The sequence below is a fragment of the Nannospalax galili genome, unplaced genomic scaffold (assembly GCF_000622305.1).
Source record: "Nannospalax galili isolate Female #2095 unplaced genomic scaffold, S.galili_v1.0 scaffold128, whole genome shotgun sequence".
Taxonomy (NCBI): Eukaryota; Metazoa; Chordata; class Mammalia; order Rodentia; family Spalacidae; genus Nannospalax; species Nannospalax galili.
The window spans coordinates 558,807-583,981 of NW_008360322.1; the positions used below are offsets into that span (position 1 = coordinate 558,807).

General features: G+C 40.4%; 1 protein-coding gene across 4 annotated transcripts in view; it reads right to left on the minus strand.

The window, feature by feature from the left end:
- Jakmip2 (janus kinase and microtubule interacting protein 2) overlaps positions 1–25,175 on the minus strand; it is a 187,975-nt gene that overhangs the window by 47,495 nt on the left and 115,305 nt on the right. For all 4 annotated transcript variants that reach the window (XM_029559754.1, XM_029559753.1, XM_008825241.2 and 1 more), the window contains exons 2-5: positions 15,781–16,056; positions 6,277–6,774; positions 2,396–2,605; positions 480–578 (exon numbers count right to left, since the gene is read on the minus strand). In XM_029559754.1, coding sequence (XP_029415614.1) covers positions 480–578; positions 2,396–2,605; positions 6,277–6,774; positions 15,781–15,909 — 936 coding nt within the window. In that variant the 5' untranslated portion in view covers positions 15,910–16,056. The remainder of the gene's footprint in view (positions 1–479; positions 579–2,395; positions 2,606–6,276; positions 6,775–15,780; positions 16,057–25,175) is intronic.

Consider the following 25,175-nt stretch of genomic DNA (forward strand, 5'->3'; position numbering starts at 1 on the left):
TTTGTAATCTCATTTTAAACAGCTTAAATGTGCTTAGAAACTCCAAAAATATCCCATAAAAAAAGAATGGATGCATCTATTGTGATATGTTTACTAGAGGCTACAGATTAATGAAAGTGAGCAGTTCTACATGTGGCTCAATGGTGACTCTCAAAGACAGTGCTGACTGAGCAACGAAGCCAGACACAAAGGCATCATTATGCAACCATGTTCAAAAAATAAAGGCAATAGACATCTGTGTTGACAGAGGTCGGAAGAGTGCCACCTTCAGTTGGGTGGTGATTGGGAGGGGTCCTGGGCCTTCTCTGCTTGTACATTTAGAGGGCAGTGACAGCTTTGCCACTTTGTGAATATTAATTGCACTATACTTTTATGATTTGTTCACTTTTCTTTCAATGATATACTTTCATAGTTGAATGTACATTTTGATAGCATAATTCTTAGTAAAACATAATAGAAACATTTTGAGTACAACTCACCAATTCATTTCGCTCGTCTCCAAGCAAGGTATTCCTATCTTCCAATTTTCTTATGGTGGCATTCAATTCAGCGATTCTCTTTTGATTTCTTCGCAAATCCTAAACATGAAAAGTAAAATGAGTACCCCTTCAGTAATACTTTTCCAAAGTTTGGCATTCCATTCATAAAACTAGTAGGCTCAGTCCTTCCTATCTGGCTCATGGAGTGACAGTTCTTTTGCTCTGAGGAGAGTAAATAGTTTCCCTTTATAACTCCTAACATTTACTACTTGGGTTGCAGATCAAGAGTGGTTGAAGCTGCAAAAGTGGCAGACAGTCCCCAGAACCCGAACTCTGGCAGATGTGGGGGGCATGTTGGGGAGGGTGGAAGCAGAAGGCTGAACTAGCTAGTCAGAGTCCTTTACAGTGTGACCAATGTAATGTTGTGACTTCATGAGGGTCCAGGAACATCCTTAGTTGTCACAGAAGTATATTGTTTCTCATAGCACAGACAGCTGCTCTACTATGACATTTGTCCACAGCAGGGACAGATTAGGAATAACATGGGGCTTTTTGGGTTCCTATATAGTCCTGGAAAAAGACATCAGTGCAAGAAAAAGTATATGACCCTTACGTGCAAAGGGCAGGGTATACAGAAAAACCTAGAATGAAGTATTTTATACAGCACAACTGGCTTCCCCACTGGCAAAACTGTCATGAATTACCTTACCTATCCATCAGTTTTGGCTCCGTTCTGTGCTGTAGACCATTTTTATCACGATCATATGCTTGCGATTCTATTATCACTTTTCATTTTGATAGTGATACACTGTCAATGGAGCAGTTTCACACAGAATACATCCCTAGTGTCATAATATGATTCAGATGATTCAGCAAAGCAGGCCAAATTCAGGGCAATTCTACCAGCCCAAGTCTTATGTTGGATATCAATTTTCAATGCTATGAATGCTACGTTTGTGCCAGATAAAATACTCTACTTTTATATGACCTATCTCATGATCCTTAGACCTAGCCTTACATAAACCACTAATAGCCTCCATTTTCAGATAGTTGAACACAGGGAAGTGGTTTGCAGAAGGTCATTCAGCTAATGAGAGATATTGAATATGTACTAACGGGTCTAACTCTAAAGTCCATTTTAATAACTATGCTATATTGCATGTAGGTATTAGCAAGAGAACTAACATTTCCATGTGTTACATCCTAGAGCAGTATACTTTCTACCACCTACTAGAAAACATGTGTATGTATGTCCTGAAACCCAATTCATAAATTATTAATTACTTTGCTCTAAGTAGTACTTTGGAACTCATCTCCTGTTCCTACATAACACATTTTTGCCTTTTAACAACTAATTATTTGAAAGCCAGTTGCATGCAAGTTGATTTCTCTCATTGTGCACATGAAAATATCTTTATGTAAAATGATAAAAATCCCATAAGAGAAGTGCCAAGTTCAGTCTGTCCAGAAGCTTTCACTTTACGACTATAAATGGTTCAGTCTTTCTTAAAGGCAGACATTACAGGTAGAAAATTAAGTATCTTTGTCAATTTTTCTAACTCAATGGTTCACATCTGGCAAAATTATCCATCTTGGCAAGAGGCAAATATTTTCATTTAACTTAGGATTCTTATAATAGATTTGAGTTTGGATAGATACCACTTGGCTAGAAATATTCTATGAAAGATTCAAAGAAACCCGCAACTCTCATGTGATCTGCTAATGCAGTGCAGACCACTTTGCTGTCTGAGAGTTTAGAAAAGCTTGTTCCCAAGGTACTAGCTGGTTTTCTGGTAGGAGACAGAATTGATTTCTTTGTGCTTATAAATAGGAAAAGAGCTTACGTGAAAAGCAGAACTTGGGAGCTGAATAAAAGATGACTACTGTGTTGTTAACTTCAACTTGAATGGGCTTACCGGGCTGCTGCAGTGTTCAGAGCCATCCCCAGCCCTTCCTGGAATCTCTCTCTTTGGACTGCTCATGTTACACTCTGCTTCCTTGACCAGGAAGAGCTGTTCATCCAAAGCTTCCTTCTGCAGTTGGAGCTTCTGTACATAGCCAGTCTGCGTTTCCAGTTCCTTTTCCAGGGAAAAGATGATCCTATCCTTTGCTTTGATTTCATCCATCTGAATTAAATGACACCCAGGACATTTAATTTAACAATGTTATTAGAAAATTCCATTTTTTATTATGGGTTTAAATTTACCTTATTTCTTGCAATTAATAGAGAAAAAAATATTCAGCAATTCAGAGTCAATAGGCAGCAAGGAGTGTGATTTTCTTTTCTCTTTAGCATGTTTGTGTGGTTGTTTGCCTTCATATATTGTTTGAAATGGTCTGGGTTCCTTAGGAAAGGCTAACTCTAAAATGGAGCATTAGTTTTGATAGAGATAGATACTGAATATTCCACCACAATGTTTCTAAGGATAAAAAACAGTTACAGTTTTTACGTTTTTTTGTTTGTTTGTTTGTTTGTTTTTTTCAGGGAATGGACACTTGATTTAAATCCAAATAGTGATTGATACTATCAGCTAGTCATTTGTAACTGAAGAAACTACAGACTTCCCAGCAGCAGCCTGATGATTCTAAGGAATAGGAATTCTGCTGGTGAGAATGGAGGAAGGTCTGTCCAGAGGCAAATGCCCTGTGGTTCTTTCCTTTCCTTCCCACACTAACAGCCAATCCTTAGCAACCTTTCCAGCATCATTGTCAGAAAATCAAAATGGGACTAGAACAGGGATTCAAAATACCCTATAATTTTAGCCACTATTTCTCTTATATTTGTGGAATAAAATTATTGATCCCAACAGCCATTTATGCTAAGCTTGAGCTTGGTCTTAAGTGTATTTTTCAACTCAAAGCAGAGGCATTGCGTACTGATGGGTGAGAATTCCACTGGACTGAAGTCTCTTGGCTAGATGAAGGACATCAAATGAATGAAATGAATGTCTGTAAAGACATTTTAAAGAGAGTGTAGACACTAGATGAAACTTTCCTCTCATTTCATTATATTCTATGTGAATATTTAAAATGAAGAGAAGACATTTAATACAAATGTCATTCTGCTTTTCTTTTTCTAAAAATGTCTGATATTTAACAGCTTACCTTGTGTGTATTGTTGCTGCACTTTAGACCAGGAAGGAAAGAGAAAATCATTGTAGGGTGCAGTCATACATTTTCCTCATGTAAATGCCTGGCTAGGTTACATGACTAAATGTTAGGTCAACATTGGGAGAGCACTGGACTCAAGTCTGCATGGTCCTGTAATACCATCTGTTGACTTGGTAGAGAATACCATCTGCATTTTCTAACTCCTTACAGAGGACTAAGTCCAGTGTTATACTGAGTATATGTTCATTTGTTCATCTGTCGGGCGTGCACTGATGTGCACAGTGTTGTTTACAATGGAACACAGCTCCTTATCTGCTTGTTCTTGGTTGCTTATAATGCTTTCTATTTAATGGTACTTGCTAGGAAACCACCCCATTAATCCTCCTCATTAACTCAAATAATCCTCTGCATCATCTTTTATATTGTAACTAAAACTTACTGATCTTTTGCCATATTTGAAGGGTTATAATTCTGCATATTATCTCACTTGGTAATAAAGTCTTATCCAGTAGGCTCCATGATCATCATTTAACAGAGGATGACTGAGGACCTGAAATGTGAGCTACTTTCTCATCATCACCTGCCTTATGTGTAACACAATCTTCATCTTTAAACTTGGTCTTCTCGGGTCCATCTGTGAGGCGCTCATATTATCCACATTGCCCCAGAATGTCCCAAAGTGATTCCATGTGGAATACCTCGCAATTCATTGTTAGAAGGCTCTACTATGTGGTGGTTATGAATATGGAGTCTGATTCTCAGAATACTGAAAATCAACCAAAGGTCCACTTCTTAAATAGTAAAGAATATATTCCAAAATTCTCTGGGAAATTTTTCTAGAAAGGACAGTTCTCCTGTATTTTCATCCAGGTCCAAAATTGCATATGAAGGTGAGGGTACAGATAGGTAAAGAAGAGGAGAAAATGCCAAAAAGAGCACATGTTCCAATGAGACAGTTTCCCTTCTGATTTTTTAAAATTAGCTTTCAGATAGTATAGAATTCATGTTTGGTTGTTTTGAAGAATTTCAGATCTAGTTCAGCAATGTGCTTGGAAAGAAGTCATGGCAACAATCATGATGATGTGTAGATTTCACATCGAAAGGCAAACAAGAATGCTTAATTGAAGGCTTTCTTTCCCTTACCTACCTGAGATCTCCACTTTTCTCCATCCTGCTTCTTCCTTCATCAGCCATGGTCATTTCAGAAACCAAAAGCAGAGCAGAGACCAGTATTTCTGCACTGCATTTGGCCTTTATTGTCAAACAATACAGCAGAGTGAATTGCAGATAAAAAAATTTCAGAAACTGTGGCAAAGGCAGCATCTTACAGTCACACTGTATTATAGTACTAAGAAAATGACACAAGCTTAACTTTCAAAATGTTCTATGGTTACCACTTTTTAACTTAGAATTGGAACCCCAGAGACATCATCCAAAAACAAGAAAAGGAATTCTTAGAAAATGATTTCTCAGGACTTGGAGACAAAAGAGTGTTTTGTTCTAAAGCAGTTTCTGCTATTTTAGTTTTTGCCAAGGTGACACAAACTAGCGTCACAAAGGAAGCGGTTCCTCCATCACAATCACCTGTGAGCAAGTCTGTGAGGCATTTTCTTAATTGCTAATTTGTAAAAGGGGGCCTAGTCCACCAGAGTAGGCCTGGGCTGTATGAGAAAGGTGATTAACTGAGCACAGCAGAGGAAGTGAGCGAGAAAACAGCATTCCTTTGTGGTCCTGTTGGAGTTCCTGCCCTGACTTCCCTCACTGAAGAATTGCTACCTGGATGTGTAACAGTGAAATACTTTGCCTTGGTCGTGGTGTTTACTGCAGCAACAGAAAAGCAAAGTAGGATAAACTACTATATAGAAAGAAACATTTTGAATACATTCTATAGGCGAAGATCTAGCCAATCCTAAACATTTGCATACAGCTGGCTATAAATGTTTCTTCTAAAACAGTTGAACAAGGGTAACCTAGGACATTATGGATTTTGAATGATACATCTGCTTTATTTTTTAGCATTGTGAGGGCTCTGGGTGGGTTTTGCCTGTACATGTTAAAACAAAACGAAACAAAACACAATTCTGTATGGGTTGAAGTAAGTCAAGAAAATTATAAACAACAAACAAGTTGCTTGCAAATGACTTCCAATTAAAAATTATAATGGCTCATAACAAATGTCCCTTGCTTATTTTGGGGAAATGGTCTATTTTCAGATGATGGGGATTTTATAGCTGTGTTCTGCTTTCAGACACAGTTCCTGGAAAAAATTAGCTGCTGAATCACTCAGGACATTTTCAGCAGTAACCATTTTCAATCACAATGTAAAACCATCTCCTACTTCCCGTGAAACACTCAGTCGAATTTTATAAGTGGAAAACCCACAAATCAGGCTAACTTTGGAACAGTTTATAATTTAGAATGTTTTTATAAGCTACCCAAGGAAAGAAGTCACTGCAGAAATACCCGCCACGGTCTATATGGGCCTGGGCATGATTCCAAAATCTCTTACATTTTGCAGTTCTGATTTCTACCGAAATACCTACCTATCAACCTATTTTGTTTTTGGATAGAGCATTGGGCAAAAACATGGGTGTTGTTTAGAATACAGTGCCAAGGAATCGCCTAACCTAGCAAACTGAGCTCTGGAAAGAACAAGTTTCTGTGCTGCCCTGATGGAGTTACTAACCAGCCTCCGAATATCCCGTTCCGACTCCCACTTAATTTTCGAGATGGCTTCCTGGTGAGACTGGTGCTCGCTCCTAAGGTCCCCAGCCTTGATTTTATCCGCTTGGATCATATTGCTCAGCGCTTCATCCACCTGCTTCTTGGCAGTTTTCAGGTCCGCAATTTCCTGCAAGAGCTTAAGGCGCTCTGCATCAAACTGTTTCCGGGCCTCCTCCCGGGCCTCAATGGTGAGCGCTGTCCTTACTTTGTCGCTGCTGCCGTCGCGGAGAGCACACAGAGCAGACTTGAGCCTTTGGATTTCCCCATCCCGCACCTTAACCGTCCTTGACATCTCCTGCTCATGCTGCTTGATAAGATTCTCCCTCACGGCCTGCAGCTCCTTCATCTTCTCCTCGTGGAGCTTGGCTTTGAGCTCTGTCACCAGAACCGTGTGCTTGCGCTGCTCCAGCTCACGAATCCTTTTTGTTTCTTGAGTCTTCTCTCTTTCAAGCTTTGATACCTAAAGGCAGAGAGGTGAAAGGATGAAAACGCTGGCTTCTCAAAGAAAACCTGTGCTCCCAGGCAAGATCCTGCAGCTCGGAGTGCTGTGATCTCTTAATTCCTCATTCATTTAAAAAAAAAAAAAAAATCCAGGCTACTTTGTGCTCAGAGAAAAGGGAGCCACAGGTCTTAAAGCTGTGAATACGGTGTGTACAAAAGGGAAGAACCTAAGTTGTTTATCTCAGCATGTGAAGACAAATGTTTGATGTTCTGGGGGCTTCCTATTCCACAGGCTCAGCTCCAGTGCCACCCAGAAGCTTGTTAGAAATGCCAAATCCCAAACTCTCTCTCAAAGCTATAAAGCGAATGAGTCTTTTAATAATTCTCAGGCAACTGGTACACACGTTAAAACTGGGCGGTACTGCTAGGGTGGTGCTCCCTTTGGGGGAGAAGAGTCCAGGGCTGATCACCTACAAACTACACAGCCCTGGGCTGACCCAAACTGAAAAATGTGGGGATCTCCTGATAGCTCAAAGTTCGATGCTGTGATCAGGCAAACAGGCTCAAATTCTTATATAATGCTCTTCTTCCTCATTTGGGAGGCAGAAGTACAGGTGGAGAATAGCCTGCTGATGATGGAGAAGATAGTAAGTAAAAGCAGTTACAGTGCCATGGCTTTACCTCTTTTAGTATAGCAGCTTCGGTCATTGCCAAACTTAATGCATATGCACATACAGGCACACCAGTCAGCCAAACAAGCAAAGAAAACCACTAAGTGTGCAGCCTGTTGGCTCCTCCTCTAATATACAACCTTAGGGACTGTTCCATCAGTACTCCACATTGCTGCACCGTTCATCAGTTTCACTCTTCTCCTTGACCTTGCAGAACCAAGCCAACACTCCAAGCAATTTTATAAACATTTTTTTCTAAACTGTTCACCTCTCAAGAATTCTGTTTAAAAGATTCTTCTGACTTTCATTATGTTTCCTATGATAATATAGATTTCCCTGCAGGTGTGTTCTGCTCTAATTCCACTGAGTCAGTCTCCTATGTAGCAGATTGCTGTGGTATAGGGGCTGGAGCAGAAGCAAGAAGAAGCCCTTTTGTGATCCTGTCCTGTGCCTCCTCCACTCAGTACATCTCTCACACCTGTTTTTGTCTTCTCCTCCATTTCTTCATCTTACTGGGAACACACACAGGCGCGCGCGCGCGCGCACACACACACACAACACACACACATTTTGAAAAAGAAAAGACACTTTGGGAGCCCCAGGAGTATTATGTAGTTGAGTGAGATTGATTCTCTGTCATTTCTCTAGTTGGAAAGTTCTGTAGAATAATAGTTGAAAGTTTCCCCAACTAAGACTGTTTTAGGAGTCAAAGTGTTTCTTGAAATCATTGTAATTATAGAGTGTCTAAAATTTTACTTACCTCAATAATTTACCTACCTTCAGCTACAACAGTATTTTCTAAGTGAAGTAGTGCTTTGTGAACGTATTACTTTTTACAGGCACAGCAATTTTTCTCACAATGGTTATTTTATAATGCTGTTGAGTCCATGAGGACTTGGTGAAGCAGCAGCTATGCATGTTCAAAGGACTATCCTCTGCCCTGTCCTCAGTTTAGGTATCCAGGCCCCCCTTTGGAGACCCATCACCTGCTCTCTACTGTATTGTCCAGCATAGTGGCCACTGGCTACACTGAACACTTGCAATATTGCAAGCTTGAGATTTTCTCTACATGTAAAATATACTCCGCATTGAGATTTTATAAGATAAAAGCATGAAAAATTTCGTATTCGTTATTTAAAATGATTACATACTTAAATTATAATATTTTGAGTGTATTAAATTTAAAAATTGCATTAGTAAAACTGTTCTTTTTTTACTTAATTAAAAATCACATACATGTGGTTAGAGTTCCCACTCTATTTCTTTTGGCCAGTGTTGTTGTAGAGTGCTTTGAGATTCACTTAGAGAATCTAGCTTTCTTCCTGTAGCTAGTGATGCTTTCTTAGTAAAGCTCAGTCCTGGCATTATCTTTGTGCCAACTCACAAGCTGCCTAGAGTCCTTCTCGTTATAGAACAGAATCCCCACCTCAGCCTTGTCACTCAGGCTAGTACAAAGGTTGAGCGGCCTTCAGCTTCCACCTCCTTTCTCCTTCCCCTCACCTGCTCCTGCTCCACATACAGGGGACCATGCTATTTCCTACACATGGTATGCAATTGTGCCTATGTGCCTCTAGTTTCTTCTCCCTGATGACCCACTTCTCAGTTCCTTTGGTGACTCTCACATTCCTCCTGGCCTGGCTGGGTGTCATCCATTCCTGTCACGCAAGCATCTTTGCTCAGGACTAAGCTCATGTCTATCATTTTTGTCTTCAGTGTGCTTTGCTGATCCTTTATACATTTTTCTTTATGGTACAGTTTCGGTGCATGCTTGCCTGTTCTCACCACCACCCTCTTATCCTTACCTCAGACTAGAAACTCCTAGAAGACAGTACCATTGTATACCTGCTGGTTGCCAGCACAGCACAGTGAAGAGCTACAAGGCATGGGTGGAATTCAAGGACATATGCCAATGTTTTTCTGGCTAGCTCCCTCAGAAGAAGGAAGAATAAAATGCCTCCTCATATATCTTAGAGAACATAGGCTCATGGAGTTACCAAAGTAACTGCTCATTGACTCATTCCCTGTACAATACCACAACAAACAAAACCCATGAGAACGCAGTGAGAACTCCAGTGGTTAATGTTTCTTTTGTGCCTCAATAAGGAAAAGCTAGGTCTTATTCTCACAATTCCAGAGCAAATAAAAAAGGTGTTTTCCCGAGTTGGGGTGGGAAAGTAGAGAGCATACACTAAACTTATGCTGTCTTAGCCTTCATGCTGTTGGAATACAGCCATGTTCATTTGTTCACATTGCTTAAGGCTGTTTCAATGATACAATAATTATTTTCAGAGATTGTCTGGCCCACAAACCCTAAAATATTTTGTCTTTCACTTTTTAGGAAAGTTTGTTGATTCCTATTCTTGATGAAGTCTTTACTGATAGAAGAATGGATTTCATTTTCTAATTTAGAACGTTTACCTTCCTTGTAAAAGATTAGGCATTTGACATTGGCTCAAGTGACAGGAACTTAGTTCTCTTCAGTCAGTCAGGAAGTATTTATGTTATGCTTCGGAAGAGCATCATGACCACAGGGATGTTGGGTAACAGGCTGCTAAAGGAAACTTAAAAATTCATAGGACAATGGAAACTACAATGTAATGGACAAAAGGTGAGACCTGCTGAGTTTGGATTTCTGTTTCACCATCTAAAGAACTGTGCTTGAACAACACCTCCAATAGTTATTGCCAGGATTAAATTATAAAATGAATGGGAACATAACTAAAACTGTAAAGTACTGTGACATATATGACAATCACAGATATAATAGGAAATGCTCCACTCTAAATTACTTATGTCAGATTCTCTCCAGGTACATAACATTGCATCTCTCTGTGAGTCATTTCTCTCAAATTATAAACAGTAATCTTTTTTGTCTGTAGGCAAAAAGAGATATAAAGAAGAAAAAAATAAGACTGAAAATAAGAGGCTTGGAAAATAAATTCCAACCTGAAGATAAAAACCAATATAAATAAACGCTGCCTGTCCTGTTAATCACTTAAAAACAATTCACAAACCAAAAAAGATTCCAGGGAATTGAGTCACAGTTCACATTTCTTAGGTCTACTTATTTTAGTTGTCACAGAAACTGCCACTATTTGTAGGGTTCCTTGACATGACTTATTTCCCTTTAAACTTGGGAAAAGTGCTTCAATTTGAAAGGATGTGACTACAATTTGGGGGAAATTAAGAGGCAATAACCATTTAGTAGTGAAATCTTTTTCTGAAGTTTATTTATAATACAGATTGGACCATTAAGGCAGTAAATATCTTAATATAAATCTTGAAATGACTACATAAAAGATTAAGGACTGCTGCTAAATAAAAATTAAAATATAAACATGATATTTTGAAATGGAGAAAAATAATTGATGAAAGAAAAAAATAATTTTGAGCAGTGAGGATGTTTGATGGAGAATAATTTCAGTCCAGTCATATGCTAGCTAGTGTTTCTGTAAGGCTTACTTTAAGTTGGCACCTTTGTAAATAGGCAATATACTCATTAGCGCATTTAACCTCTAAGTCAGCTCTGTAATGTCTGTTGTATTCATTTCATTGTATTTCAGGTGAGAAAGTGAGGAACAATCTCCACATAAGTACAATGAAAATTAGACCAACGTGGCACAGAGCTAAGTCTGACCGAGAATCCTGGCCTCCCTGTTTGCTCTCAAACTTTCGACCAATTGCTTTACCTCTGAGAGTCTCAGTTTTCTAATAGGCACATTAGGGTTGAGGATTTCATTCTCATGTGGTTGTGGTGAGGATGACTCAGTCTATCAAAAGTCAGTACATATTAAGAAACAGTAAACGCTATCTTGTTAATTTATTTTGAAACTATTGTTACATACAATATTATACAATGCTACAGCAAACCCCCACCAATAAACATGCAAGTGCCCATAATATATGGCTAATGTTACTATAATACATCAAAACTGTAACAGTTTCCAAACTGAAAGAAATGTCCAAAGATAAACCTGGGTTTCTTCATGGTATGTTGAGTTTCCTGGTATTGGTGGCATAGAAAACAAAGGGAATGCATGTGGGTATGAGGGGTGGAGGATGTGCTGGAAAAGGCAAGGATAAGGGAAAACTGAACATTGTGAAGATGACCTTCCAAATCTTTTCTGCCCTAGTGACTCTGTGGAGAAAAAAAAAAAAAAAGATCATTAAGAAAAAAGAGCCCTGTTGCTAGAAGGTTATGGTAGGATACAGGAAGAGAATTCATGACTACACGCTCCTGGTATAATTCTAGTCCAACTTTTAGAGATGCCAGTGTAACTTCTGCCAAGATAAGCACAGTGGTGATTTGAGGTTTAATGTGATCTTAGAGGTCTGGCCTTAAAAACTGGAGCAGAGTTAAAGGTAGGTAAAGGGTTGTGAGTTTATCAAGGCAAATCAAGCTATCAGAGCTGTGCCTTGGATTATCTGCTTTGGACATTCCTGGAAAGCAAATTCCCAGTAAACCAGCAAAGGAACTTTCAAACAAGAGTAGTGAGAGGAGAAAACCTGCTCAGCTAAGCAGGCTGCCTATAAGGCACCTTACACCACCTGAAAGGACAAGCTCGTCTCTTCCTTCCTTCCTTCCTTCCTTCCTTCCTTCCTTCCTTCCTTCCTTCCTTCCTTCCTTCCTTTCTTTCTTTCTTCCTTCTTCCTTCCCTCTTTCCCTGTCTCCCACCCTCCTCACTCCCTCCTTCCCTTCTTTCCTCCCTCCCACCTGGCCCTTCTTTCTTTTCTAATTTCTTGTTTCAGACAGCTATACTTTCTGAAAACAGAAGCAAAGATACAGACAACAAGAAATACCACAGTTCAACCTTAACTCTCAAACCCAGAGGCTCTGGGGACTGAGGATGTAGAAGGTTTTCCAGTGGCAGCAGGCTAGGTGGGGGAGGAAGAGCGGTCAGGTACTCAAGTGCTACCTTGATCTCCATTATCTACTAGAAGTAGAGTTGCCATTTTGTCTCCTCCATTTGCTGTCACTGGGAGCAAATGAGTTAAACAATTTGAACCTCATTTTCTTCTTCAGTGAAGTCAGAATAGTAATCACATGCTGTCTTTGTCCCATGCTTGTTGTGATGATTGTGTGGTTGGGTGTCAAATGCTTTGCAGTGCCCTTGCTTCCACTGGCAGCTCCTGTTGGGAACCAATCCCTCCCAGGTCTTGCACTGCAGGCCTGCTGCCTGTAGCCTCTACCTAGAAACCCTCTTCTCTGCTCCTATCCCTTCATCCCCTCTGTCACTGTAGCCCACCTCTGAGAGAAATAAGATCATCTGGGGAACCCAGTGGGTGGATTTCTCATCTCGTAACAACCCCTGTTGTCCACACACACTGAGCATGGGATTGTAGCCTCATGGTATCCACAGAAAAGACAGAGAAAAATACAGTTTAATCGCTCTGAGTGCTGGTTCAAAATAAGGATAGACCTATGTGGAAATCCTTTCTTCACTCGAGCCTGAAGCTTTCCACCCAAATGTTATAACAGTAGTGATACATGGGGAAGCATTTCAAAAAAATCACACAAGCTCATTCAGCAAGCAGTTTTGAGTACCTCCTACATACCAGGTGGCTTTTTCATCTGTAAGACAGAAATAACTGCAATGCTTGGTTGAGAGGGAAGAACTGAGGGTCAAATGAGATGATGCCTTGACACACCTACCAAGCCTGACACCAGCTGATTGCTCCAAACTTCACCCCTCATACACTGTCATAGGGAGAGAGTAAATGCCTCTGCTCTCCCATTTGAGAGGTGAAGGAAAGAAAGCACAGAGGCACTTGAGGATCTGCTCAGGGTCACTCAGGTGTTAAGTGTAAGAGCTGGGACTGCCACAAGATGAAGTGTGTGTGTTAAAGTATTTATTCAGGAAGCTGTAGCTAGCTATTTATATCATGAGCCAAAGCACTTACTACTGACTCTGTTCTCTGCACAATGGCCATTCTGTAAATGCCAATAGCATTATTTGTCTTGCTGGGAAAATGAGTAATGGCCTATTGCTCCAAAGGTTTCTACTCCTTAGTTCATTCCCAAAGGCTGAACTGTCATTTTATCATAAAAGTCTCAGAGCCAAATTGAGAGTTAGAAATACACATCTTGGCTTTGCTCATTCTCCTCTCCTAAAGCCTGCTCCTTTGAAAACACAATCGTATTTATCTGTAACGAAATTGCTTTATGATTTGTTTGCCCTCTAGGTCCCTTTGCTGCTGACAGGCAGTGAGGCTTTGTTTTAACTCCTGCGCTGTGGTTATAATTAACTACCAGGAAAAGAGATGAAGGCAGGAGCTACCAAGAAAGGGGATGAGAGGACTGTGTTCCTGTGCAAGAGATCTACTGCCAGGGCCTTGTCAGAGGAAGAGGGGATCACACCTGTCTGTCAGATGAACGCTGTGCCAGGCCCTGGAAGATAGGCAGTCTCCTTCAAATTCAGGAGTTGCCCATTTGAAAAAGCTTGATTCTGTGGAATACTGGCAGTGATAGGGCCCTCAGGGCACCTGCTCCTCTAGAGTCTCATGGTTTGTTCTCTCCCAAGCATTACTATCACTGTCATTAGTCATCCTGTCTTTACTAGAATTAAAGGACCAGACTCCCTTCCCATGTTACCCTGCCCCAGGGAAAACTAAAATGAACTAAGCAGATGCTGGTAGACAGTGATGCCTGGAAGGAATCTTACAGGGGAGAGCTTGTCTTCCTCAAGTCTGGAGCCCCTCCATCTGAATCACCCACACTCTTTTATAGAAATGTTAAGTCCTGTTCCGCACTCCATTTGCTTTACCAGAATCCTTGGATTGTGGGCTCAGGAATCTGGACTTCTTCTGAGCTCATCCAGATTATTCTCTTGCAGTGATGCAGGAGAGACACAGATGTGCAGAAATACATTCGGTCATCTGAATTGCAGATAGAGACATTGCCACTTAAGTCTGTTTCCAAGAAGAGACAAAAACAAATAACACCTGGGACTTTTGACTTGTGCACAAACTATAGCTTTTAAACGTGAGAACATTTCTCTTTGCTTTGTGGAAATCAGGAAATTTCCTTCATAAGCTTCACATTGGAGTTTATTTATCCAAGGTCAAGCTTAGCTGGAACAGGAAGCAGTAGCCTTTGAATGATCCAAAGTTCATTCATTATTGCTGAAATTAGGAGAAACAGCTTTGGGGATAAAAATTAGATTTTAATAGTGATACAAGAAAATACAGACAAAAATGAAATAAGCTATGTGAGTTTGTGATCAAGAATGTTTTCCCATTGACAGTTATCTAAATGAGGAAGTTTTATATTAATATGATTCTTCTGGGTTGCAAGCAAAAACATGTATGTATTGGATATTTCAAATGCTTGTCTAGCCAGGACTCCACTTGATCCACACTGTCCCATGATACACAGCATATCTATCTAACTGATGAGATTAAGAGAGATGAAGATTTATTTTTAAGATTAGTTCAAAACTGACTCAAGCACAGAGAATATAAGAAAGAATACTAATATTAACCAAGGAAAATAACAAACTAGTAACTTCATTTTTGAGAACGCAAGCTGGGCAAGGCTCAGAGCACTTTTTATCAACGTTCTCACTTGATCCTCATGAGTACATTATGCCTTGTTGAGTTTATACCTAATTATAGTTGCATGACATAGAGGTAGCATTTTAATGATGAAGGAACTGAAATATAAAGAATAAAACATCTTTGAGTAATTTCCCTTCTCACTCCAACAAATGTATATTGCACTTTTAAGTTGGATGTTATTTAGGCTTTAGGAATACCAAGAAAACGAACACCCCACTTTCATAGACATCGCAGTAGATTGGGGGAAGACAAGCACTAAACAGATAGTAAATATATCGCCAGGAAATACACAGGATAATCAAGGGAATATAGTGGGAGGTAAGTCAAAGAGAGGGCTGGGGGTCAGCCTCTGCAGTGGTATGAGAAACCCTTTGACTGAAAAGGAGGTAGGAAGCCACTGGATGGTGCTGAGCAGTGGCGTGACATGATGTGACACAGTCTTAAAGAACTGGCCTAAGTGCTTCTGGGGGATAATCTATGAAGATCACAGGTGGAACATGTCCAAAATCCCACAACCATTTAAGCGTTGAGAGATAATGGAGGTAAGGTTGTCTCAATTTTCCCACTGGGCTTCTTGGAGCAGGCTTCTTGAGGAGCAGAGGGCCTCCTAGTGAGCATGCTCACTTTTTCTGCATTCTGTGCTCTGTTCCTTCCTGCCACACATACCAGAATCAATCAATGTGTACAGGGGTTGTTACCTTCTGACAGATGTCTGGAATCAGTAGGCAGCATTGAGCTTGCTGCATGAACATAGCCACGGACGCGCAAAGCCGTGGCCACAGGTAGCCCCCACTCACCTTTGACTTCTCTTGATGTAGTTCTATCTGAATGTCTGTGAGTTTGGTCCTGAGGTCTTCATTGGCAGCTTGAAGGGCGACGATGAGTGCCTCGGGCTTCTCGCCCTTATTTCGCCCTTTCTTGGACATTTTTCCTTTCTAAGTGGAGTCTTTTGGTTTTTAATCCTCTCAAACAAGTACTGCCATGTTACTGTTTCGTATCCTGGAGTGCGATGTTTCACCATCTACTGCATGGTGCTCCTTGGTAAAGTTTCCTCAACCGCTGCCCCGAAAGCCCTAGGGAGAGGCAGAGACAGCAGTGACTTTGGTGAAGACATGGGTTCATGCCATTCATCCACTCCTAGGCAGAGCCGCCTGCAAGTGCCTGCACCCGAGGCTCTCCTGTCTCCAGAACCTCATCTGCGCTTTGTATGGCTTCACAATGGTTTCTCCAACTACCCTGGCATCTGCTGAAAATCCTTCACCTGAAGCATTTGTCTTTCACACGGCCAAGGTATCGTTTACGCTGGCACCGGCCTACTCTTCAATCTTTTCTCTATTTCACTCATTAATACTCTGGTCATGAGGGACATAGTTGTTAAAGGAAGTCACACCTATGGAGACCTCCTAACTCTCAGATATTAAACTTTAATACAATACAAATAGGCTGAATATTACTTAATGGCAAGATGTGAGCAGTGAGGAATAAGTATAAATAGATTGTTGGATTAATGAAGGTGCCCACTCAATATCGTTAGAGTTCCTTTCAAGTAGTTTGTTAGCATAATGCGTCGAAACTGAAGAAACACAGTTCTATGACAAGAAAATATATCATCTATCATCTGTCTATCTATCTACTATCTATCATCTATCTATCTATCATCTATCTACCTAGTTACTTTCTTCATCATCACTCTTATCTGTGATCTCTCTTGTAAAACAATGTCCACTAGGGGCTGGAGAGATGGCTCAGCTGTTAAGAGCACTGGCTGTTCTAGCAGAAGACTTGGGTTCAAATCCCAGCACCCACATGGCAGCTAACATCCATCTATAACTCCAATTCCAGGGGATCCAATGCCCTCTTCTGTCATCCTCAGTCACTGCATGACACAAGTGCACTTGCATACATGCATGCAATACATGCATACACATATAATTTTAAAAATGCGTACTCATTATTTCAAAAGTCTAGAAAAAGACCTTTCTGCATGGGGTGGCTAAGGAAGTGTCACAGAAGGTAGCAACCTTGGCCTGCTGATATATGAGAAGTGCTAAGATATAACCAAATGTATCTTGGTCCCAGAAAATGGAAGGTGCTGTGACAGAAAAAAGGTCATTGGTCCTATTTTTGGGGAAATGGGATCTGACTCATTACAGTCCCAAACTGTTTAGTGAGCACCAATGCTGGAAATGATAATTGGTCAGAGACTTAGAATTCCAACCTCAGAGTCTAGGGCTCCTTTTCCAGTAAGCAGTGGAGAAGCTGTTTAAGTTCCTGACAGGTGATTACCCCAGGAGGGCAGAGTTTAGATGTGGTTATTCTGGTGGAAGAGTAGGGAGAGAATGGATGCATGGAGATTAGAGAGGAGGTTGCTGAATTTGTCCAAGTGTTGAAGGCTAGTGAGAAGGATGACAAGAGGGCCAATGTGGTGCATTTTAGTTTAAATATTTCATTGGAACAAAGGGGAAAGGGGAGAAAACCATGAACACCAAACTCTTAACTGCAATGACAAAAACTTGACAAGACCCTAGAGTTTCCCTAGTCGGTGTCCGGAAAGTTGATTGATGTGTGTACTGAGGTGCTTTAGATCAGAACTAAGCAAACTCCTACTGATCATCCATATGTTCTAGCACCTGGTATTTGGCTTCAAAGATTAGAATCTTTGCTTGGTGCCACCCTTCACAAACACTCTATCTGTGCCCTTTTGTAATGTCCCTGGGGGCATGAGGCTATGAGGAGATTAGAGGCAAAGGAGAGTGAACCTAATTACCGTAGTCATGGCATGATCCATCACATTCCAGCCTGTGCTAGATGCTGGCCTGGGAGACCTCTAAAGGGCTACTTTATTCTGCTTTTAGTACTGAAATGAAATCAACAAGCACCTATAAAACATTTGTGAAATAAATACAATCAGAAAAAACAAGATTTAGTTGATCTTTTGGTTGATCTTTAAATGTTGCTGTTCTTTGACCTTTTCCAGATGATATCTACTGGCCTCACTTGTGACTCCCAGTTTATATCCAGAGCTCTAAGCATTCTACAAACCCAAGATTCAGATGAAAATTCCACTGTCTACTTCTCAAATCCACTTGAGGATCTGATTTACATCCCACATATAACATGACTAATACAGATGACTTTATTATTGGTCCCTCAAACCCTCATTCTCTTCAGAGTTTCCTTGTATCATTGATGACACTATCATAGCTGTGCCAAGTAAGCTTAGAAGTCATCCCCTTTTCTATTATATTTCTTCTCTCATCCAATTTTCTAGGAAGTCCTGTCTCCTCAACCTATAGGACACAACTTCTTTAGTCAGATCATTTCAATCCTCTAAAATGCTTTGGGGACACAGAGGAAAACAGAGCTGGGAAAAGCTTCATAATTATTTTAGTGTTGTTCATAGTCCTTCATAGCTGTATATTCTTCTTGAATAAAGAATGGATTTCTCTAAATGGGCATATGGAAAGGCAGAAGAAAGAGGTCTCTAGGTTGGTGCTTTGCATAAGTAGCTCAAGGTCAGAATTCCATAGATGTTGCCTCATGTTGACCAGAGACCTCCACACAAACAGGCCTTGGGCTTCTTCCAGAACAAGACCTTGTGCAAACAGATATCCAGCTTCTTCTGGACCAAAAACCACCATAAGAACAGGCCTAACACTTCTAAGATGAGAGAGAATGAGGGTCTAGACTTTCAGTGCCAATTGGACCAGAGACTACCTTCCATGGAGGCCTCCAGGCTCGGTAGGAACAGAGAGCACATTGTACCTAAATCTTCAGTTCAGGCAGAAGAGCACCCTGTAATTAGGTGTCTGTCTCCTACAGGACCAGATAGCACTGTGGTAACAGGCTTTTTGCTTCAGCAGGTTCAAAGAGTACCCAGCTCTGGAGTGACCTGACACCACTCTGGGACCACGTCTCAGAGGCTACTAGCCTCAGAAATCAGTGCAAGAGCTAAGCTTTGGCTCTAGTGTGTTAAGGGTCCCCTGAAACACTTGTGTTTAGCTCCAGTGGTCTGTAAGGTCAGTGGTGGTTTCGAGTTTTGACTTCTCAGGTGCCAGTGGTCACTGCAGGATTGGTAGTCTACAATGCTGTGATCCAAGAGATTACTTTGGGCCTGCTGTACTAACTACAAACCTAGAGATGGTACATAAGACTTTAGTGGATCTGATGTTTGGTGTCCTTCCCTGAATGGGTTTCCAAAATCTGTTTGTTGCCATGGGGCTTTGTGCTATTTCATCTTTGGTACTGTTAGCACAGATGAGATCACCTCAGGGATTCCATCAGACATTCAACACCAAGTTTCACCAATCCATGTGGATAAGCTTCATGCAGATATCTCTCTAAGAAGAATCACTGAAAACAAAATATCCAAATAGTTTTGGAAGAAGGGGAAATCAAGACTGAAAGACAAACCCATTTCAACAGAAGCATAATACAGGACAAAGAAACAGAATGAATATGATACAACCACTACCTAGACCCACCCCAACCAGCCAACTCCCACCTAAACCTGCCCCCAACCAGCCAACTCACACCTAGACACACCCCCAACCAACTCCCATCTAGACCCACCCAAGCCAGCCAACTCCCACCTAAACCCACCCCAAGCTAGTCAGCTCCCATCTAGACCTACCCCCCAATCAGCCAACTCCCCTATAAGAGAATTCAAAACTATAGAGTAGGTGGAAATGTTTGAGAAAAATTAAAAGTTTTACTTTTTAAAAGAATTAACAAATAAACAGATGCATGAATTTAGGAAATCTATCCAAGACCTCAACAAGACAGTCTCCCAAGTGAATGAAACAGCCAGTAAATTAGACATGAAAGTCCAAAATATGCAGGAAAAATTCAACAAGGAGATTGAAAAATTGAAAAAGAACCAAACAGAAATACTTGAAATGAAGGAAATGGTTGAGCACATAAAAACCATGATAAATGCATCATTACTAGAAAAAACCTAGCAGAGGAACCAATTTCAGGGACAGGGGACAAAGTAGAGACATTAATATGTATGGACATGAATAAGGGAGGCAGATTAAGGGACACAAATAAAATTTCCAAGAAGTCTGGGACACATTGAAAAGGCCAAAGCTGAGAGAGAATCCACGGTGGAGAAGGAGCAGAGACAAAATCAAATGGAATCGACATACTATCTATCACAATTACAGCTGAAAATTTCCCAAACTTAGAGAAAGATGTAGACATCCAAATACCAGAGGCATGTAGAGCCCCAAACAGACATAACCAAGTAAGAAAGAGTCAAGTAAGATATGTAAGTCAGTAAGTGTAATAAAACATATAAATGGACTTAAAGGCAAAAATCACAGTCATCTCAATAGATGCAGAAAAGGCCTCTGACATAATCCAACATGCATTCACGTTCAAATTCCTAGAGGGAACTGGACTGGAGGGAACATACCTCAACATAATTAAAGCTATATACAACAAACCCACTGTCAACATCATTCTAAATGGAGAAAAAATGGAAGCATTCCCATTGAAATCAGGAACCAGACAAGGCTGTCCACTATCTCCACTCCTTTTAAATATAGTGCTTGAAAGAGCTTTTAGAGCAATAAGACAAGAGAAGTAAATTAAACGAGTACTAATTGGAAAAGAAGAGGACAAACTATCACTGTTTAATGATGATATATTATACATAAGAGATCCCAAAATTCTACCAGAAAACTACTAGAAATGAATAATACCTTCAATAAAGTCACAGGTTACAAAATCAACTTACAAAAATCAAAATCAACTTACAAAAAATGTATATCCCAATAACATGCAACCAGAAAAAGCATTCAGAAACCCTACCATTCACAATAACCTCAACAAATATTTATGGATAAACCTAAACAAAGACATTAATGATGTCTACAATGAAAACTTCAAATCTTTAAAGAAAGAGATGTAAGAGACACCAGGAGATGGAAGGACCTACTGTGCTCATGAATTGGTAGAATATTGTGAAAATGGCCATGTTACCAAAAGCAGTCTATAGATTCAATGCAAAGCCAATCAAAATATCCATGGCATTCTTCACAGAGCCAGAAAAGAACTATCCTAAAATTCTTATGGAATCAGAAAAGATCCTGTATATCCAAAGAACAAAAAGAACAATGCTGGGTGAATCGTCATACCAGGTTTCAAATTATATTACAGATCTATAGTCATAAAAACACTATGACACTGGCATAAAAATAGACAATGGAACACAACCAAAGACCCAAATGTGAGTACATGCAATTTCAGTGACCTGATATTTGACAAAAGTATAAAGAACACACAATGGAGGAAAGACAGCATCTTCAATAAATGGTGCTGGCAAAACTGGATCTCCACTTGTAGAACAATGGAATTGGACCCTTATCTTTCACTGTGCACAAAAGTCAACACCAAATAGATCAAAGACCTCAATGCAAAAACCTCAAACTCTGAACTGTTAGCAGCAAAAATAGGCAGTACCCTACAAGCTATAGGCCCAGGAAAGAACTTTCTAAATAGGACATCAGTTGCCCAGGAATTAAGGTCAACAATCAAGAAATGGGACCTCATTAAACTACAAAGCTTCTTTTCAGTAAAAGAAACAATAAAGGAAGTAAACAATTGAGTGGGAGAATGTCTTCACATGCAACATATCTGACAGAGAAATGATATTGGAATATACAAATAACTCAAAAGGAAAGAAAAGAAAAAAAAGAACAAGAAAAAAAGAAAAGAAAAGGAAAAGAAAAAATCAAGAAAATAAATGTTCCAATAAAAAGATGGGCCATGGATCTGAACAGAGTGTTCTCAAATGAAGAAACAAAAATGGCTAAGAAACACTTTAAGAGTGCTCAACATCCTTAGTAATCAGATAAATGCAGATAAAACTACTTTAAGGTTCCACCTTATCCCAGTTAGGCTGCTAAGATCAAGAGAACAAAAGAGATCAAGTGCTAACAAAGATGTGGAGAAAGGGAATGCTCATTCGCTGCTCGTGGGAGTGCAAATTCATGCAACCACTAGGGAAAGTATAAAAAATTAAAAATGAATCTATCATATGATATGGTTATACCACTCCTTGATACCCAAGACTCATCCTATTGTACAGGCAATAAGAAAGAAGCTATAATTTAAAGTCTAACTTCAAAGAAAAGCTTAGGCCTGGACAGATTTACCACTGAATTTTACCAAACTGTCAAGGAAAATATCATACCAATTCTTCTTACCATGTTCCACAAAATAGAATGGTAAAGGAAAAGCACTCAATTCAGAATACAAAGTGAGCATTGTTCTGTACAAATCCAGGTAAGGACACAAAAAGAAGGAAAACTACAGATCAAATTCTTTGATGAGCATAGATCCCCAAATTTTCAACAAAATACATGCAAACCAAATTTAAGAACATTTGTAAATCAATAAATGCAATATATCATATAAAAAACATTAAGGGCAGAAACCACATAATCATCTTGATTGGTGCTAAAAAAGCATTTAACATTGCTCAACCTGCCTTCATGATAAAAGTCCTAGAGACATTAGGAATAGATGAAGTATATATTAAAATAATAAAGGCTATAAACAACAACCCTTTAGTCAACATTATATTAAATGGAGACAAACAAAACATTTCCTCTGAAATTAGAACTGAGACAAGGATGCCTACTCCCCTCTCTCCTATTTCACACAGTGCTCAAAGTCTTAGCTATAGCAATTAGACAAGAGAAAGACAAAGAGGATAAAAATGAAAAAGAAAAAAGTCGAACTATCTCTCTTTGCAGCTAACATTCTATTCTGTACCCTATAGAATCTAATAGGAAACTCCTAGATCTAATACACACTTAAAGTTGTATGATACTTAAAAAAGTACCCTTCTGGCAAGGAGAACGCTTATCCACTTCTGGTTGGAACTGCAAGCTTGTTCAACCCCTATGGAAAGCAGCATGGAGAACTCTTAAAAAACTACAAATGAACCTACCATTTGACCCAGTTTTACCACTCCTTGCTACATACCCAAAGAACTCATCCGATTGCAGAGACACTTGTACATCCAAGTTTGTTGCTGCTCTTTTCACAACAGCCAAGAGATGGAAGCAACCTAAGTGTCCCTTAACTGATGAGTGGATAATGAAAATGTGGTTCATTTATACAATGGAGTTTTACTCAGCAGTAAAGAAAGATGAAATCATGAAATTTGCAGGTAAATGGATGGAACTAGAAACTGTTATACTAAATCAAGTAACAGATACTCAGAAAAAAAAATGGCGTATGTTCTCCCTCATATGTGGATCCTAGAACCAAATCCTGATAAGTGAATATGTATCCAGACATAACTACAGGAACCAGGATAATGAAGAGGAACCAGGGAAGTAAAGGAACTGAAAGAATCTGAAAGAGAAGAACAGTAGAAAGAAGGTTTTAAGGGAGATAAGGATAATAATGGGGTTATTTTAAAGGGAGGAGTGAAGGAACCTAGGGAATAAAGGGAAAGAAGGAACTCAAGAGAGGTAGGACCATAGGAGAAGGGTATTATTAAGGGAAAATGGAAAAAATGGGGGCACCTTAAATGGGGAAAACATGGTGGAAGGGTTAGACAATGTGAGAGATAAATAATGCCTAGCTAGTTTTAAAAAAACCAGAGGGAACCATATGAGGCCAGCAACCTACTGACAAATTATACATACAACCAGATAAAAGAATGTAATATATGCCTAGGCAAGGTTTATCTGAAAGCATTTGGTATTTTCCCAAGCTCTATCTACAAGGCATATTGTAATTAAAAGTACCAGACTGGTGGAACTAACCTTCTTGGATGTATAACAGTCATACTTTGAGGCCTATACTAATTTGGTCAGAGGGGACATAAAGGACAGTTTTTGCTCCTTGCCCTCCTAGGTTGACTAAGTTCCAGGAGTCTATGAGCATCTCTCAAAATGTCCTGTAACTGTGGTGAGTCACCTGTCCTCTTGAGCAAGGTGGCTGTAGAAACCCCACCAGATGGAACTGAACCAGTGTCCAGGCTACAAAGAGAAAGGTTAACACAGAGAAAACATTTCCTCCATGCTTCCAAGCAAAGCCAGCCATGGTCTAGCAGTACCTTTGACTTATTTTCACATAGGCAGAAGTGGTAAAAGAAAGGAGCCAGGCTCTGCTTCCCTGGGCCTGCAGGACCGGCTGGCCTCTCTCCAGGTAAGTCAATCATGCCCTCCATGCCTTGACTCCCCCAGCCTCATTCACCCTCCCATCTCCCCCACCTGTCTCTCTTCATAGCCTGGGTCCTGTCCCATTCCTTGTCTTGGCACCCCAGACACCAGGGAAACCACCACTGCTTCTTGATCCTTTGCATCCAGACCAACCCAATTCCTTCTTGTGGTCCCCAGGAGCCCTCTTGGGCCTGGTCCTGGCCTCACCTCCCTCTGTTTCCCTGGCCCTGAACCACCATCCAGCCTCTATCTGGGGTAACCCCCTCCATGCCTTGATTACCCCAGCCTCATTCACCCTCCCATCTCCCCTGCCTATCTCTGCTCTTAGCCTGGGTCCTGTCCCATTCCTTGTCTTGGTGCCCCAGACACCGGGAAACCACCATTGCTTCCTGATCCTTTGCATCCAGACCAACACAGTTCCTCAGTGCAGTCCCCAGGAGCCCTTGGGGCCTCTTCCTACCCCCATTTCCCTTTGCATCTCTGAGTGTCACAGCCACCAGCTGCCTGAGACGAGCATCTTTCCTGGGCCCTGCTCCCAGGCCAGTCCAACCCCCAAATTCCTGAGGCCAAAATCTTTCCTGGAAGGATCCAGACCTCAGGAGAAAGCTTGAGAGCATCTGATCCTCATCTGATTAAGGTCTCTGTGAGAATTCCTGAAGACAAAAGCAATCTGGCCACTCCAATATAAAATCAATGGAGAACTGGAAGCTTAGATGAACCAGCTTTTCATGCCCCAAAAATAAACATAAAGTTTACAAAAAGAAGCCAAACAACAGGAGAAAGCCTCACCAATGGGATGAATGAAATGGAAAAGAGACTGGAAGATAAAGTGGACGAACTAGACCACCAAGCAAATATTATGAAAAATTTAAGAAAGCACAAGAATGGAATATGCAGGAATTGTGTGACACCATAAAAAAGACCAAACTTATGAATCATAGGCACACAGGAAGGAGAAGAATCCCAAGATAATGGCATTGACCAGATCTTCAACAGAATCGTAG